General features: G+C 44.3%; 1 protein-coding gene across 6 annotated transcripts in view; it reads right to left on the bottom strand.

Moving 5' to 3' along the window:
• CEP192 (centrosomal protein 192) overlaps positions 1–13824 on the bottom strand; it is a 94502-nt gene extending 80678 nt beyond the window's left edge. For all 6 annotated transcript variants that reach the window (XM_032654090.1, XM_032654091.1, XM_032654092.1 and 3 more), the window contains exons 1-4: positions 13727–13824; positions 13287–13455; positions 7174–7344; positions 6364–6489 (exon numbers count right to left, since the gene is read on the bottom strand). In XM_032654090.1, coding sequence (XP_032509981.1) covers positions 6364–6489; positions 7174–7340 — 293 coding nt within the window. In that variant the 5' untranslated portion in view covers positions 7341–7344; positions 13287–13455; positions 13727–13824. The remainder of the gene's footprint in view (positions 1–6363; positions 6490–7173; positions 7345–13286; positions 13456–13726) is intronic.
• Positions 13825–15860: the final 2036 nt, after the last annotated feature.

Genomic DNA, 15860 nt, shown 5'->3' with positions numbered 1-15860 from the left:
GGGCACACGAGTTCGAGCCCTGGTCTGGGAAGATCCCACATGCTGCAGAGCAACTAAGCCTGTGAGCCACAACTACTGAGCCTGCACTCTAGAGCCCGTGCTCTGCAACAAGAGAAGTCACCAAAATAAGAAGCCCGCGCGCCACAACGAAGAGTAGCCCCCGCTCGCCGCAACTAGAGAAAAAGCCCGTGCACAGCAAAGAAGACCCAATGCAGCCAATAAATAAATAATTAAAAATAAATAAATAAATAAAACCACAATGAGTATCACCTCACACCTGTCAGAATGGCTATCATCAAAAAGACAACAAACAGCAAGTGTTGATGAGGATGTGGAGAAAAGGTAACCCTCCTACACTGTTGTGGGAATGTAAATTGGTGCAGCCGCTATAGAAAACAGCAAGAGGTTCCTCAAAAAATTAAAAACTACTATATGATACAGCAATTCCACTCCTGGGTATTTATCCAAAAATGAAAACACTAACTGGAAAAGATACATGCACCTCTATGTTCACTGGAGCACTATTTACAACTGTCAAGATATGGAAGCAACCTAAGTGCCCATCAACAGATGAACAAAGAAAATGTAGTGTGTGTGTGTGTGTGTGTGTGTGTGTGTGTGTGTGTGTACACACACACACAATGGAATAGCACTTGGCCATAAAAAAAAAGAAATCTTGTCATTCACAACAGATGAATCTAGAGGGTATTAAGCTTAGTGAAGTAAGTCAGACAGAGAAAGATAGATACTGTACGATCTTGTTTATAAATGGAATCTAAAAACACACAAACAAAAAAACCAAGCTCATAGATACAGAGAGCAAACTGGTGGTTCCCAGAGGCAGGGGTGGGGGGAGAAATGGGTAAAGGGGGAAAAAAGGTATAAACTTCCAGTTATAAAATAAGTCCTGAGGGATGCAATGTACAACATGGTGACTGTAGTTAATACTGTATTGTACATTTGAAAGTTGCTAAGAGAGTAGATCTTAAAAGCTCTCCTCACAAGAAAAAAAAATTTTTTTAACTCCGTAAGGTGACATGTTAACGAGACATATGGTGGTGACATTTCCCAAATGTATACCAACATTAAATTAAGCTGTACACCTAAAACTAATATAATGTTACATGTCAATTATATCGCAAATAAATAAAATGAGAATATGAGGAAACAAAAAGACAATAAAGGTCTCTATGTAACATATTTTTAAGAAAAGGGGTGGTGGTGGGGGAAGCAAGATGGTAAAATGAAATAAACAAGTCAGGACATTTAGTTAATTTTCATATCTTAAACCTCCCCCTGCCACTCCCCACCCCCCGAAAGACATGTAGTGTGACCATTAAAACTTTAGGACAACAGAGACAGTTGAGGGCACTCTAAATTAACCACCACCATCACTCCCCCTCAAAACTCGACTTCCTCAAACCTACAGCTATCATTGTTTTTACTGGCCCATCAACATTTTTCAAATTAAATCTTAAGCAAAAGTCTTTCACGCAACCATCCCACACAGCCCTCCACTTGTGCTCCCCAACCCACCCACGTACATCAGCAGTGCCAACACGACCCTGTGCACCCAGGAAGAAGGCTCTTCTCCAGATTAAGGCCTAAGAAACGCCTGTGCAGAGTGGAGTGGCCAAGAACACCACACTGAACACCTGGCACTTACCAAAGACCCCAGCCTGCTCACCAGGCTGTGTGCCCCCCACCTCCGATCTCTGTTCCTCCACTCCTCTCCTCTCCTCTCCCCTCCTCTCCTCCACCTACCGGCCCCTTGAGAACCCGCCTTCCCGAGTGGTCATCATGCTTACAGTCTTGCTTCCCAGCAGTCTATTCTTCACTGGTAGCCAGAGGGGGCTAATCATATCAGAGTTGAGATGGAACCCTTGGTGGGTTTCCCACCTCACCCGGAGTCAGAAGCTTTGCCCACCCCATGCTCCTTCCTGCTCATGGACACACCAGGGATGCTCTCACTCAGTGCCCTCCCGCTGCTGTGCCCTCCCCCTGAAAGGCTCCTCCTCCCGAGGCCAACTGGGCTGACTCTCTCCTTCAAGTCTCTGCTCTGAACTCACACCTCCTCAAGGAGACTCACAATGACAACACCTTTCATCCCTCCTAACTTCCCTCCTTATCATGTTCTTTTTTTCCTATCACTTTTTCTCTTCTAATATACTGTAAAACTGGTGTATTTTGGTGTCTTTTTGTGTAATGTCTGTTTTGTCCACTGCTATTTCCCAAGCCCTTGGAGAGGTAGCTGGCACACAGCAGGCACTCAGTCAAAAACACATGTTGACTGAAATTGAAACTGTGATTAAAAATCTAACAAACAAAAGCCCAGGACCAGATGGCTTCACAGGCGAATTCTACCAAACTTTTAGAGAAAAGCTAACACCTATGCTTCCCAAACTCTTCCAAATTACAGCAAAGGGAGGAACACTCCCAAACTCATTATACGAGGCCACCATCACCCTGATACCAAAACCAGATGAAGATCTCACAAAAAAGAAAACTACAGGCCAATATCGCTGATGAACATAGATGCAAAAGTCCTGAACAAAATACTAGCAAACAGAATCCAACAGCACATTAAAAGGATCATACACCATGATCAAGTGGGGTTTATCCCAGGAATGCAAGGATTCTTCAATATATGCAAGTCAATCAATGTGATACACCATATTAACAAATTGAAGGATAAAAACCATATGATGATCTCAACAGATGAGGAAAGAGCTTTTGACAAAATTCAACACCCATTTATGATAAAAACTTTCCAGAAATTAGGCATAGAGGGAACCTACCTCAACATAATAAGGGTCATATATGACAAACCCACAGCCAACATCATTCTCAATGGTGAAAAACTGAAACCATTTCCTCTAAGATCAGGAACAAGACAAGGTTGCCACTCTCACCACTGTTATTCAACATAGTTTTGGAAGTTTTAGCCACGGCAATCAGAGAAGAAAAAGAAAAACAAGGAACACAAACTGGAAAAGAAGAAGTAAAACTGTCACTGCAGATGACGTAATACTATACATAAAGAACCCTACAGATGCTACCAGAAAACTAATCAATTAATTTGGTAGAGTAGCAGGATGCAAAATTAATGCACAGAAATCTCCTGCATTCTTATACACTAATGATGAAAAATCTGAAAGTGAAATTAAGGAAACACTCCCATTTACCATTGCAACAAAAAGAATAAAACACCTAGGAATAAACCTACCTAAGGAGACAAAAGACCTGTATGCAGAAAACTAAAAGACACTGATGAAAGAAATTAAAGATGATACAAACAGATGGAGAGTTATACTATGCCCTTGGATTGAAAGAATCAACATTGTGAAAATGACTATACTACCCAAAACAATCTACAGATTCAATGCAATCCCTATCAAACCACCAATGGCATTTTTCACAGAACTAGAACAAAAAATTGCACAATTTGCATGGAAACACAAAGACCCCGAATAGCCAAAACAATCTTGAGAAAGAAAAACAGAACTGGAGGAATCAGGCTCCCAGACTTCAGACTATACTACAAAGCTACAGTAATCAAGACAGTATGGTACTGGCACAAAAACAGAAATAAAGATCAATGGACCAGGACAGAAAGCCCAGAGATAAACCCACGCAACTATGGTCACCTTATCTTTGATAAAGGAGGCAAGAATAGACAATGGAGAAAAGACAGCCTCCTCAATAAGTGGTGCTGGGAAAACTGGACAGCTACATGTAAAAGAATGAAATTAGAACACTCCCTAACACCATACACAAAATAAACTCCAAATGGATTAAAGACCTAAAGCAAAGGAGACTATAAGCAAGACAAAAAGACAACCCTCAGAATGGGAGAAAATATTGGCAAACGAAGCAACTGACAAAAGGTTAATCTCCAAAATATACAAGCAGCTCATGCAGCTCAATATCAAAAAAACCTAACAACCCAATCCAAAAATGGACAGAAGACCTAAATAGACATTTCTCCAATGAAGATATACAGACTGCCAACAAACACATGAAAGGATGCTCAACATCACTAATCATTAGACAAATGCAAGTCAAAACTACAATGAGGTATTACCTCACACCAGTCAGAATGGCCATCATCAAAAAATCTACAAACAATAAATGCTGGAGAGGGTGTGAACCCTCTTGCACTGTTGGTGGGAATGTAAATTGATACAGCCATTATGGAGAACAGTATGGAGGTTCCTTAAAAAACTAAAAATAAAACTACCATATGACCCAGAAATCCCATTACTGGGCATATACCCTGAGAAAACCATAATTCAAAAAGAGTCATGTACCACAACGTTCACTGCAGCTCTATTTACAATAGCCAGGACATGGAAGCAACCTAAGTGTCCATCGACAGGCGAATGGATAAAGAAGATGTGGCACATATACACAATGGAATATTACTCAGCCATAAAAAGAAACGAAACTGAGTTATTTGTAGTGAGGTTGATGGACCTAGAGTCTGTCATACAGAGTGAAGTAAGTCAGAAAGAGAAAAACAAATACCATATGCTAACACATATATACAGAATCTAAAAAAAAAAATGGTTCTAATGAACCTAGGGGCAGGACAGGAATAAAGACACAGATGTAGAGACTGGACTTGAGGACATGGGGAGAGGGAAGGGTAAGCTGGGACGAAGTGAGAGAGTAGCACTGACATATATACACTACCAAATGTAAAATAGATAGCTAGTAGGAAGCAGCTGCATGGCTCAGGGAGATCAGCTTGGTACTTCGCGACCACCTAGAGGGGTGGGATAAGAGGGTGGGAGGGAGATGCAAGAGGGAGGGGATATGGGGATATACATATGCATACAGCTGATTCATTTTGTTATACAGCAGAAACTAACACAACACTGTAAAGCAATTATACTCCAATAAAGATGTTAAAAATAAATAAAACAAAAAAAAAATAAAAAATAAATAAATAAAACAAAAACAAAAAACACACGTTGCGAAAATGAATACACAGAGTTAACAACTTTAACATATAGAAAGTGCTTATATCTAAACGTCATCAAGAGGTAATTCACAAGAAAAATATAAGTAATGAATAAACATTAAATTATGTTCAATCCCATAAATCCTTGATTATGAATTCAAACAGAATACTTTAAGACTGCCTGTAATACCGCCATCGAGACATAAGCACCATTTACATTTTGGTGTAAAGCCTTCCAGACTTTCTTCTATTCACTTAGGCATGTGTATAAATTCTTTTACTTCTAAAATTGAGGATCAGGGGCTTCCCTGGTGGCATAGTGGTTAAGAATCTGCCGGTTAATGCAAGAGACATGGGTTTGAGCCCTGGTTGGGGAAGATCCCACATGCCGCAGAGCAACTAAGTCCGTGTGCCACAACTACTGAGGCTGTGCTTTAGTGCCCGCGAGCCACAACTACTGAAGTCTGTGCACCTAGAGCCCATGCTCCGCAACAAGAGAAGCCACCACAATGAGAAGCCCACGCACCACAAAGAAGAGTAGCCCCCACTTGCCAAAACTAAAGAAAGCATAGCAACAAGGACCCAATGAAGGAAGGAGGGAGAGAGGGAGGGAGGGAGGCAAGGAGGAAGAAAGGAAGAAAGAAAGAAAAGGAAGAAATTAATTAATTAATTAATTAAAAATTGAGGATCCGAAATAACACCACCAAATGTCAGAGAGGGCTCAGAGAAGCAGGCATTCTCATGCACATCTTCTAACGGGAATGCAAACTGGTACAAACCTTCCAAAGAGCAATGTGGTAATCCGCAGTGGTGTTTAAAATTACATATTCTTAACTCAGCTATTTTGATCCTAGGATTTTATCTGAATAAAATAACCTACTAGATGCAAAATGTATGTATAAATAAGGAAGTTCACTAAATTTATAATAGTAAAATTCCAATCATCTAAGTGCCTAACATGGTGCAGCCATTAACATTATGATACATACCTACATTAATTGTAATGGAAAGATGACACAATCATTAATTTTTAAAAGTTATAAACAGTACGTACAGTTTAATCCTATTATTGTTAAAAAATTAATACATATGTACATGTGCATAGAAAATAGTCTAGCAGACTAAATAAAAAGATAATCAATGTCTTACTGGGATGACAGGCCTTTGTTGTCTGCCTTATAATTGCCTGTATTTTATAATTTTTTCAATGAGCATGTATTACTCTTGGAATCAGAAAAAGATTTTGAAAGACTAAAACTGTTTGCAATTAATATCATACAAAGAAAACTGTTAAAATTCTTATAAACGATCAGAGACACAATCACGTGTTCATTTTCCACAGGACTACGTGAGACTCGCTCTTAACACAGTGAAAGCAAGATGAAGTAAGAACTCACTCATCATCCGGGAAGACAAGCTGTAACCTCTCTCTTGGTTCAGCTTCACTCTGGCTACTGGGAGACGACTCTGATGGAATTGAAAACTTCCCTTCCACTAAATAAGATGCCTGGACATCAGAATTCCTACACACAAAAATTTTGTTTTAATTGTTAATAACTAAATTATACACATTTAAAATTCACCATGACATAGGACTGTATGACTGTAAAACCAACCACCAGGGGGTAAAAACAAATAGGGTCCCCAATGTTCAAAACCATCACCTTATGTGCAAAGCACTGAAAACCTGTGCAGCAGCAGAATGTGTGTATTAAACAAGAGAGTTGTGGAAATCTTAAAGCCAAAAGTTTTTAAAGAGTTAAAACAACCCCTTCATTCCAAAGGTAAAGATGGAGCTCCATACAGAATGTTTAGGTTAGGAGGATGGGAAAGTGGTTAGATATTCAGGCATAGGTAAACTTTACAAGTTACACAAGATGAATGAACTATACACATCACATTTGGGGGTGCAGCTCAAATCACCAGCCACCAGAAGTCTGAACTAATAAAAGCCAATATACCACAGACAGAAAGACCATTGGTAGGCCAAAAGGTCACTGGCGTTCAATCCCAAACCTACCCACCCACCACTGATAAGGGACAGAACAGGAAAGAGATGGTTTTATCTTCTATGTTTATTTTATATAAATGGTCATCTGCCTCAGATAAAGCTAAAGCTCAAGCTTGGCTGAAAAATTTCACAGAAGTATCAGTATATAGTAGGCTTTAAGAATCTAAAAAAAATCATCTGTTCAAACAATTCTTACCTGTTATCAGTGCTGGATCTATTTCTAGCAAGCGTTGAAACAGCAACAGGCAAGCCAAGATTTGAAGAAAGAGTGACATTTTCCAAAATCTCACTATTACCACCAAGTAATGAATTGGTTAAAAAGCTTGGAAATGACTCATCAGCTATACCTCGAAAATCTTCCATCTCACTGCAACAATAAAAGTATTCTTATAAATCATATATTACCATAAAACTTTTTCAAACGATTAAGAGTACAAGTCCCATAAATCTTAGAAAACTGATAAAATCCTTTTTTGGAACAGCTCTAAGAGGGGATACTATAGCTGAGAATATAAACATCAAACTATCTTCTTACAATTAATATAATAATGAAACACAACAGCTTAATTTACTCTTGGATTTTTAATTTATCGAATAAAGAATCAAAGAAGGCACAACACTAATGGCATATACAGACAATTTCTGGACGTCATACAAGCTGGGCACACATTCTAACAGGGAATAGAATAAATAGAACTAGCAAAATCTAGTCCCTGATTTCAAAGATTAAGGATGAGTAAATGGTTTAAAAAGTGAATCTAGGGACTTCCCTGATGGCGCAGTGGTTAAGAATCCGGCTGTCAATGCAGGGGACATGAGTTCAATCTCTGGCCAGGGAAGATCCCACATGCCTTGAAGCAACTAAGCCCACATGCCACAACTACTGAGCCCGAGTGCTGCAACTACTGAAGCCGCGTGCCTAGAGCCCATGCTACACAACGAGAGAAGCCACTGCAATGAGAAGCCCTGCACCACAACGAAGAGTAGCCCCTGCTCGCCGAAACTAGAGAAAGCCTGCACGCAGCAACGAAAACCTGACACTGCCAAAAAAATTCAACAAACAAACAAACAAATAAATAAATAAATAAAGTGAGTCTACAGCATTCCCTGGTGGTCCAGTGGTTAGGACTTGGTGCTTTCACTGCCGAGGGCCCGGGTTCAATCCCTGGCCAGGGAACTAAGATCTCACAAGCTGCGTGGTGCAGCCAACAACACCAAAAAAAAAAGTGAGTCTGTTCAAAGAAAAAATTTAAGTTACATAAAGTATATTTGGGGACTTCACTGGTGGCACAGCAGTTAAGAATCCGCCTGCCAACACAGGGGACAAGGGTTCAATCCTGGTCTGGGAAGATCCCACATGCCGTGGAGCAACTAAGCCCATGTACCACAACTACTGAGCCTGCATGCCACAACTACTAAACCCCACGCACCTAGAGCCAGGGCTCCACAAAGAGACAAGCCACCACGATGAAGAGTAACCCCCGCTTGCGCAACTAGAGAAAGCCCACACGTAGCAAAGAAGACCCAACGCAGCCAAAAATAAATAAATAAATAAAGATTTAAAAAAGTATATTTGGCACATGGACAAGGCAAAAATGGTAAAAGTGGCGCACAAAGGCTAAGTCTGGAAAACACTGGCACAGTCTGTACTACTGATAGAGAACCTACAGTGCATGCTGGCCACTCATTCAGTGGGCCCTGATCTCAGAACTCAGGACACATTACTCAATTTTAAAAATATTTCAGAGTGCTTATCATGTAAGGGCTGTGTGGAATTCAGTGAAGAAAATAATTAAATCAGGAAAGACTCAAGAAATGTGAGGATATTGGCCCTATACCTTGAAGAATGAGCAGGACATTTCAGGCAAAGTATGAGATAAGAGGGCTTTTAAAGGTGACAAATAGGGCTTCCCTGGTGGTGCAGTGGTTGAGAGTCCGCCTGCCGATGCAGGGGACACGGGTTCGTGCCCCGGTCCGGAAGGATCCCACATGCCGCGGAGTGGCTGGGCCCGTGAGCCATGGCTGCTGGGCCTGCGTGTCCGGAGCCTGTGCTCCGCAACAGGAGAGGCCACAGCGGTGAGAGGCCCGTGTACGGCAAAAAAAAAAAAAAAAAAAGGTGACAAATAAACATAAGCAATGGTGGAAAATTAAAATTTATTGCGTACCTACTACCTTAACTCACTTATCCTCATTTTACAAAAGAAGAAACAAACTCAGAGACTAAACTAGCTAAACTGACCCAAGTTTGTGCAATTAGTAAGATTCGCGCCCAGGTATGACTCCAAACTCTGCTCTAAGTGCTAAGGGTGTGGTGGCCATAGCAGGTGCTCCACCATATTCAGGCAACGGGTGAGTAAAACCACAGAGCCAGATCCTACAAGCCTTAAATGGTGTATTAGGAAGTCTGGCCTGATCACATCAGCTGAAAGCAGAGGAAGGGAGAGGGCTTAGCGCCTGGACAGATATTCTAAGAGCTGCCACTACTGATGAGACGGACGACAATGCAGGACTGTGCTGGGGTCGGTGGCAAATCACTGACGTGTGAGTTTAGATATTATGGGCTAATTTACTCTACAAAGTAGGAGAAGCCTTAAGACCACTAGAAACCTACTAACCTTACCTGATCACAGATGAAGGATCCACACTTCTGGCAGAAGCCAAGCCCTCCCGTTCCAACACCCGCCTCGCCTCCTCGACACTGCTGCATCTCTCGGGGCAGTCCTCCCCATGAGCACAAGAAGCCTTCCTCGACCTCAGCCCTGCTATCCCCCCACAGCTACCGCCACCTATATCCGCACTACCTCTACCACCCAGACCTCCAATACGAGTCACTACCGGCCACCCAGCTCCACCCCTCATCCAAGCCCACTCCCAGCTGGCTTCCGTCCCACCGCCCCACCAAGGGCTTGTCAACATCACCACTGATCTCCCTGTTGCCAAACCCATAACCCCACGGTCAATTTTCAGTCCTCCTTGTCTTGGACCTAACAGAATCGAATTCATACTCCTTCTTCACAGAAGTACTTTCTTCACCTGGTTTCCAAAGCACCGCTGTCGGCTCTTCCTCCTCCTTCTCTCCCGGACCTCCACACAGCGAGGGCTCCAGGGCTGGCTCCTGGGTCTCCTCCATCTACCCAGCCTCTCTGGATGAGTGCCCTCAGTTGAAAGTTTTAAATCCCATATGAAACTTGTATCTCCAGCCTGGGTCTCTTCCCTGAACCTCAGATGTTCAACTACCTACCTGACATTTTCACTTAGGTATCTAACAAGCACCTAAAACATCAATCTTGATTCCATCTCCCTGCAACCCCCTCAAGAAAAGCCTGCTCTTCAATCTTCCCCACAGAGAAAACGACAAGTTCATTCTCTAGTTGCTCAGATCAAACCATCAGTGTGCAATCCCTCAGCAAATCCCAATGGCTACATCACAACCATATAATCAGAACCTGCCATTTCTCACGACTCCTGGTTGCTACCGCCATGGTCAAGACACACCCTCTCCAACCGGGACCCTCCCTGCAAGAGCCTCTATCTTCCTCCCCAGACTACCCTCCACACACTCAGGTTACCCAGTCAAACAAGCCAAACACTCACTGCTTAGCTCAGAACACTCCACTGGCTTCCCATAGCACTGAGAAAGTCAGTCTTGCTGGCAACGGGGGACTGAGTAACTCTGACCTGGGACCTCCTGCTCCTCTCCTTTGCGCCCTCCACCCCAGCCACCCTGACCTTGCTGCCGTCCCTGGAACCCATGGAGGCTCCTGTGCCTTCAATTCTTTCAGGTCTTTGTGTAAATGTCCACTTTCCCACCAGCGCGTACAGTCAGGCTCGGCATGCCAATCTCCTTGCCCTGCTTCCTTTTTTCTGTAGTGCTATATAGTTCACCAGTTTAACTATATTCCCCACCCTACGTTAGAATTTAAAGTGCCATGAGGGCAGGGACTTGACCTGTTTTACCAGTGAATCTAGAGCAGTGCCTTGCACAGAGTAGACCCTCAATAAATTTGCTGAATGAATGAAGATTTTCAAACTGGGTCAAACCCAGCAAACTTATCACCAGCTATCACATAAGCACCCTCCTCTCAGACCACAGCCCAGTGTTTTCCTCTCTTTGACATGTCTAACTATCTACATTTCCTCTTCTCGATTTCTACAAACACTTTCAAACTCTCCCACACCAGGACGCAGGAGGTGGAAAACCTATCCCCACCCTTCCTTTGCACCCCTGCACCACCTTCTCACCCTCTTTTCACAGCCAAGCATCTCACCTGACAGCCTCCCCTTCCATGTTAGACACACCCAGGATCCTGACCTCAGCTCTGTCACGCAGTGCACATCTTACACAGACAAATCTCAAACTCAAATGCCTTCAGGAACACGCACCGTCAGACAACAGGAAAATACAGACTCCACCTGAACCCATTTAAACACAGTAAAAACACTGTTGCCAATCAAAACACGTCTAGTGGAGCCTATTCCTAAGGGCAAAACAGGCCTTGTCTAAAACAATCCCCGAGTCATTCTACATCTTTCTGACTCTACTACCATCCTACCCTACTGAAAAACCTCCTAACCAGTCTTCACAGTCCAATTCTTGCCACTCTACAATTAATTCTCCACATGGCAATCAAAGGGATCGTAAACCATAAGCCAGGTACCATACTCTTCCTGAAAACTTCAGTGAGCCACCTCATCTGCACACCCCAGCCTCACTCACCACATAACGGCTTTTCTGTTCCTATAATACTGAAGCCCATCCCCACCTCGAGGCCTAGAATACTATTCTAGATGTCTGTACAGCTAGCTCCTTCCTGACATTCACCTCAATTCAAAGCTCACCTTCTAAGAGAGTTGATCCCTTATTATGAAGTCAAATGTACCCTAGAGTCCATGGTCATTTTAATTTCTGCCAGCACTGATCACTGTCTGTTTTTGTATTTGTCTGTCTTCTTCCACTAAAAAGATTTCTCCCTAAGAGCGGAAACTTTGCCTATCTGTCCATCAATCTTTAAACTCCTGCACAGGGTTCTTCCCTGGTGGTCCAGTGGCTAAGACTCTGCACTCCAAATGCAGGAGGCCTGGGTTTGATCCCTGGTCAGGGAACTAGATCCCGCATGCTGCAACTAAGACCCGGTGAAGCTAAATATATAAATAAATAAATATTTTTTAAAAATTAAATAGGGCTTCCCTGGTGGCACAGTGGTTAAGAATCTGCCTGCCAATGCAGGGGATACAGGTTCGAGCCCTGGTCTGGGAAGATCCCACATGCAGTGGAACAACTAGGCCCGTGAGCCACAACTACTAAGCCGGCGCATCTGGAGCTTGTGCTCCGCAACAAGAGAGGCTGCGATAGTGAGAGGCCCGTGCACCGCGATGAAGAGTGGCCCCTGCTTGCCACAACTAGAGAAAGTCCACGCACAGAAATGAAGACCCAACACAGCAAAAATAATAAATTAATAAAAAATAAAATAAAATAAATTCCCACACAAGTCTTCCAAGTAGCCTCCTCACATCTAGTCTTGTAGTTACTAAGTTACTCATTCACTTACAAATATATAATACCACATCAAAATGTATACCATATCTTTAAGGGTTATCTCCACTTAGAAAGAATCAAATCTAAGAAAATCCAGATATCAAGCAAAGATCATTCATGCAACAATCATTATCAAAAACAAACGGTGAAAGACACTCTGCCTGGCTGTGTGAAGCAACAATAAATAAGGTGGCTCCCCTCAGAAAGCTGACAATCCCTACCCACTATGATACAGTACTAAGTGCAGGAATAGAGCTTTGCTGTGGGTGCAATAGTAACACAATCCAGGGGAAGATTCCTCCAGATGTAATCTACCGCCCAGTCTCTCTTTTCCAGAAAGGACTACACTTGTTCTAAGCCATCTATGGACATGCCACATTCCTAAAGTTTTCCTAGAAGGAAATATGCCCTAACTTCCGTCCCTATTTCATTACCCAGCCCTCCTCCTCATCTAAAACGAGGACAATACAATATTATCTTTCCTTTTACTGCACTTGAACTAAGCAGCCAGCTTTGGGATTCCTCTTGGTATGTCCTTAAAGCAGTAACTTCAAAACATCCTGCTCGAGTTTACTGATATTTAATTGCTTTAATTTCATGCCTGGGTACATAAAATATCATCTGCTGTAGTTGTCGACTGGAAGCCTACGTGCACAACTGAACACACTTAAAAGTATGAGCTGTGGGAAAAAGCCAAAGTCAAACTTCTCCAACGTTCTAAGACACGCTTTACCATTAGGTAGGCATCTAGCATAACAGTTTTCAAAACTTACCGTAAACTGCCCTAAAAACTGGAATCCGGAGAAAAAGTTGACCTTGGAGCAGTAAAAACTCCAGTCTAATGACCTCAAAATGATAACAGCGAGTGAAAACACTGTCATGAAAACAGCTGTCCTCCAGGCCACGGCCTCGAAAGGGACCTCATGCTTCAGCGAACAAAGTCTGCCGTCGGGAAAAAACAAAAGCAAAGCGACCTCAAACACTGTCACCTTTCCCGTTTTTCCGTGAAACGACCCGCAAGAGGCCGGGAGCCACGGTGACGCGGCCGCATCCGCCGGTCAGCAGCGCGTCACCCCCGCCCGGCCCGGCCCGCGAGCGGGGAGCGCCGCGTTGGGGAGACAGGGACCAGGACCCGAACAAAAGACCCGAGTCCCGGAGGCCCCGCTCTCACGGCAGCCCGACTCGCCCGCCCCGCCCCCCGGCGACCCCTCACCGAGCCCGCGACGCTGGCCGCGAGCGCCCAGCCGGCAGAAAGTCCGCGAAAGAGAGGTCCGGTGTCCACCGCCTCTGCCAGTGCGCGTGCGCGCGTCCCCACACGGCGGCCGGCCGTACCGTGCGCCCCTGGGGTTTACGTCGGTTCGCCACACGGACCGAGGGGCGGGAACTCCAAGCCAGCTTTGGATTGGACGGCGCGAAGGGACGAGCCCGCTGATTGGACGAGGGCGGGCATCCCGGATTTGAAGCGGGAAGCCGCGCCCGGCCCGGAGGCGCCGCGCCTGGCGCCTCGCCCACTGGAGGGCGCCACGCCTCTCTTACCTGGTGCTGCAGAGCAGCGGCACTCGCCTAGAGCACAGAGAACTACTTCGGGTGGACCAGGCATCTGACACACCCCGAGTTCGGAAGTGTTGGCACTGTCCCTATGGGAGCGGATGCTGACGTGTGGTCACCTGCCGCACGTTTACACTGACAGTGCTGCGGTTAGGAAGTCATCCCCGGGGTCCGCGCTACACCAAGTCGCCCATGGGGCGCAGTAAGGTTGGTTCCGGGTGAAGAGGGGCGAGGAGATGAGACGGTACGTCCCTAATTATCTTCCTCTATTTCCCGTTCTCCTTAGGCCACGAGTCCCATCACCAACGCCTGCTCACCACGAGGTCCTAACTACTGCTTTACTGAAACCACACCTTTCACTTTTCTTTACCTCAGAATTTCTTCCCTACAGTTCCTCTTTAACAAAGTTAACTCTTTAACTGAATCCATTGAATAGCTGTTGAATGTTGACGATGCACACTTGGGACTTCAACAGTCCCTACTCCTCATTTTAGCCTGGTAGGAAAAGACATCTGCTTATCACAACTTTCTACCTCCTCCAAAATATTGCTCAACAATCATTCCTGGATGCCCTCTTCACTCTCTTCCTTTCTGCCTTTGGAAACTCTGCATCTCTCTGCAAAAAATAAAACACCCTGGCTTCCCTGGTGCTCAGTGGTTAAGAATCTGCCTGCCAATGCAGCAGACACGGGTTCGAGCCCTGGTCCAGGAAGATCCCACATGCCACGGAGCAACTATGCCCATGTGCCGCAACTATTGAGCCTGCGCTCTAGAGCCCACGAGCCACAACTACTGAAGCCCGCGCGCCTAGAGCCCGTGCTCTGCAACGAGAAGCCACCACAATGAGAAGCCTGCACACCGCAACAAAGAGTAGCCTATGCTCTCTGCAACTAGAGAAAAGCCCACGCGTAGCAACAAAGACCCAATGCAGCCAAAAATAAATAAATAAAAATTTTAAAAAATGAATAAGACACGCACCCTTCCTTGGTTCCATTTTATCACACAAAGACCACTCTGTCTCTCCTATCCTTAACTGCCTCCTTTCACACCTCATTGTCACTCATTCTGTTTCTGGCTTGGCCCTGAGTACTACTTCCACACTTGTTTTAGTTTATCAGGACTGGCCTCCTGTCAAACTCAGTGATGTCTCCGCAGTTCTCTCGACACCTCTTCTTGAAACCTTCCAGCCTTGGCATTTAACCACACCTGTTCTACCTGTGTCCACACTCAATGAACACAGATTAAATGGCGAAAATCTCAATATTTTCTGAATCTTGAAAAACAAATCAAATCCTTAGCTCTAGAGCTGAAAGGATGCTGTTTGAGTGTAATGAGCAACGCTCTGCCTACACCATGGCCACACGCTGGCAGTGAATTGCTGCAATGTGTCCACTGTTCCAGACTGTCACTCACCCTGAATCCCTTGAACCCAACTCACTGTCCTTCCTTCATAAAGATCAAGTGACTGGAGGTCTCCCCATGGCACCCAGCAACCTGACAGTGACAGGGATCTACACTCCAAAGTATTAGCAGGAAAAGAGCCTTCACTGTGATGCCAGACTGTCCAAATCTCAATGCTCTCACTTCCTAACTGTGCAGCCTCGTACAAAGAGCTTAAACCTGCAGGTGTCCTCATCTGTAAAATGGGGATAATCAGAGCACTTGCCTCAGAGTTTGCTGTGAGGATGAAGTCAGTTAACTTGCATCTAGAAGAGCACTGGCACGTGGAGGCACTCAACAACATTAGCTATTATCTGACCAACTGAAAAGGAAGAAATAGTGAATTCCAATCTCCAATT

Source organism: Phocoena sinus, chromosome 14, assembly GCF_008692025.1.
Source record: "Phocoena sinus isolate mPhoSin1 chromosome 14, mPhoSin1.pri, whole genome shotgun sequence".
Classification (NCBI taxonomy): Eukaryota; Metazoa; Chordata; class Mammalia; order Artiodactyla; family Phocoenidae; genus Phocoena; species Phocoena sinus.
Note: the sequence above shows the minus strand (reverse complement) of the source record. Positions and strands in the feature narration are given on the sequence as shown.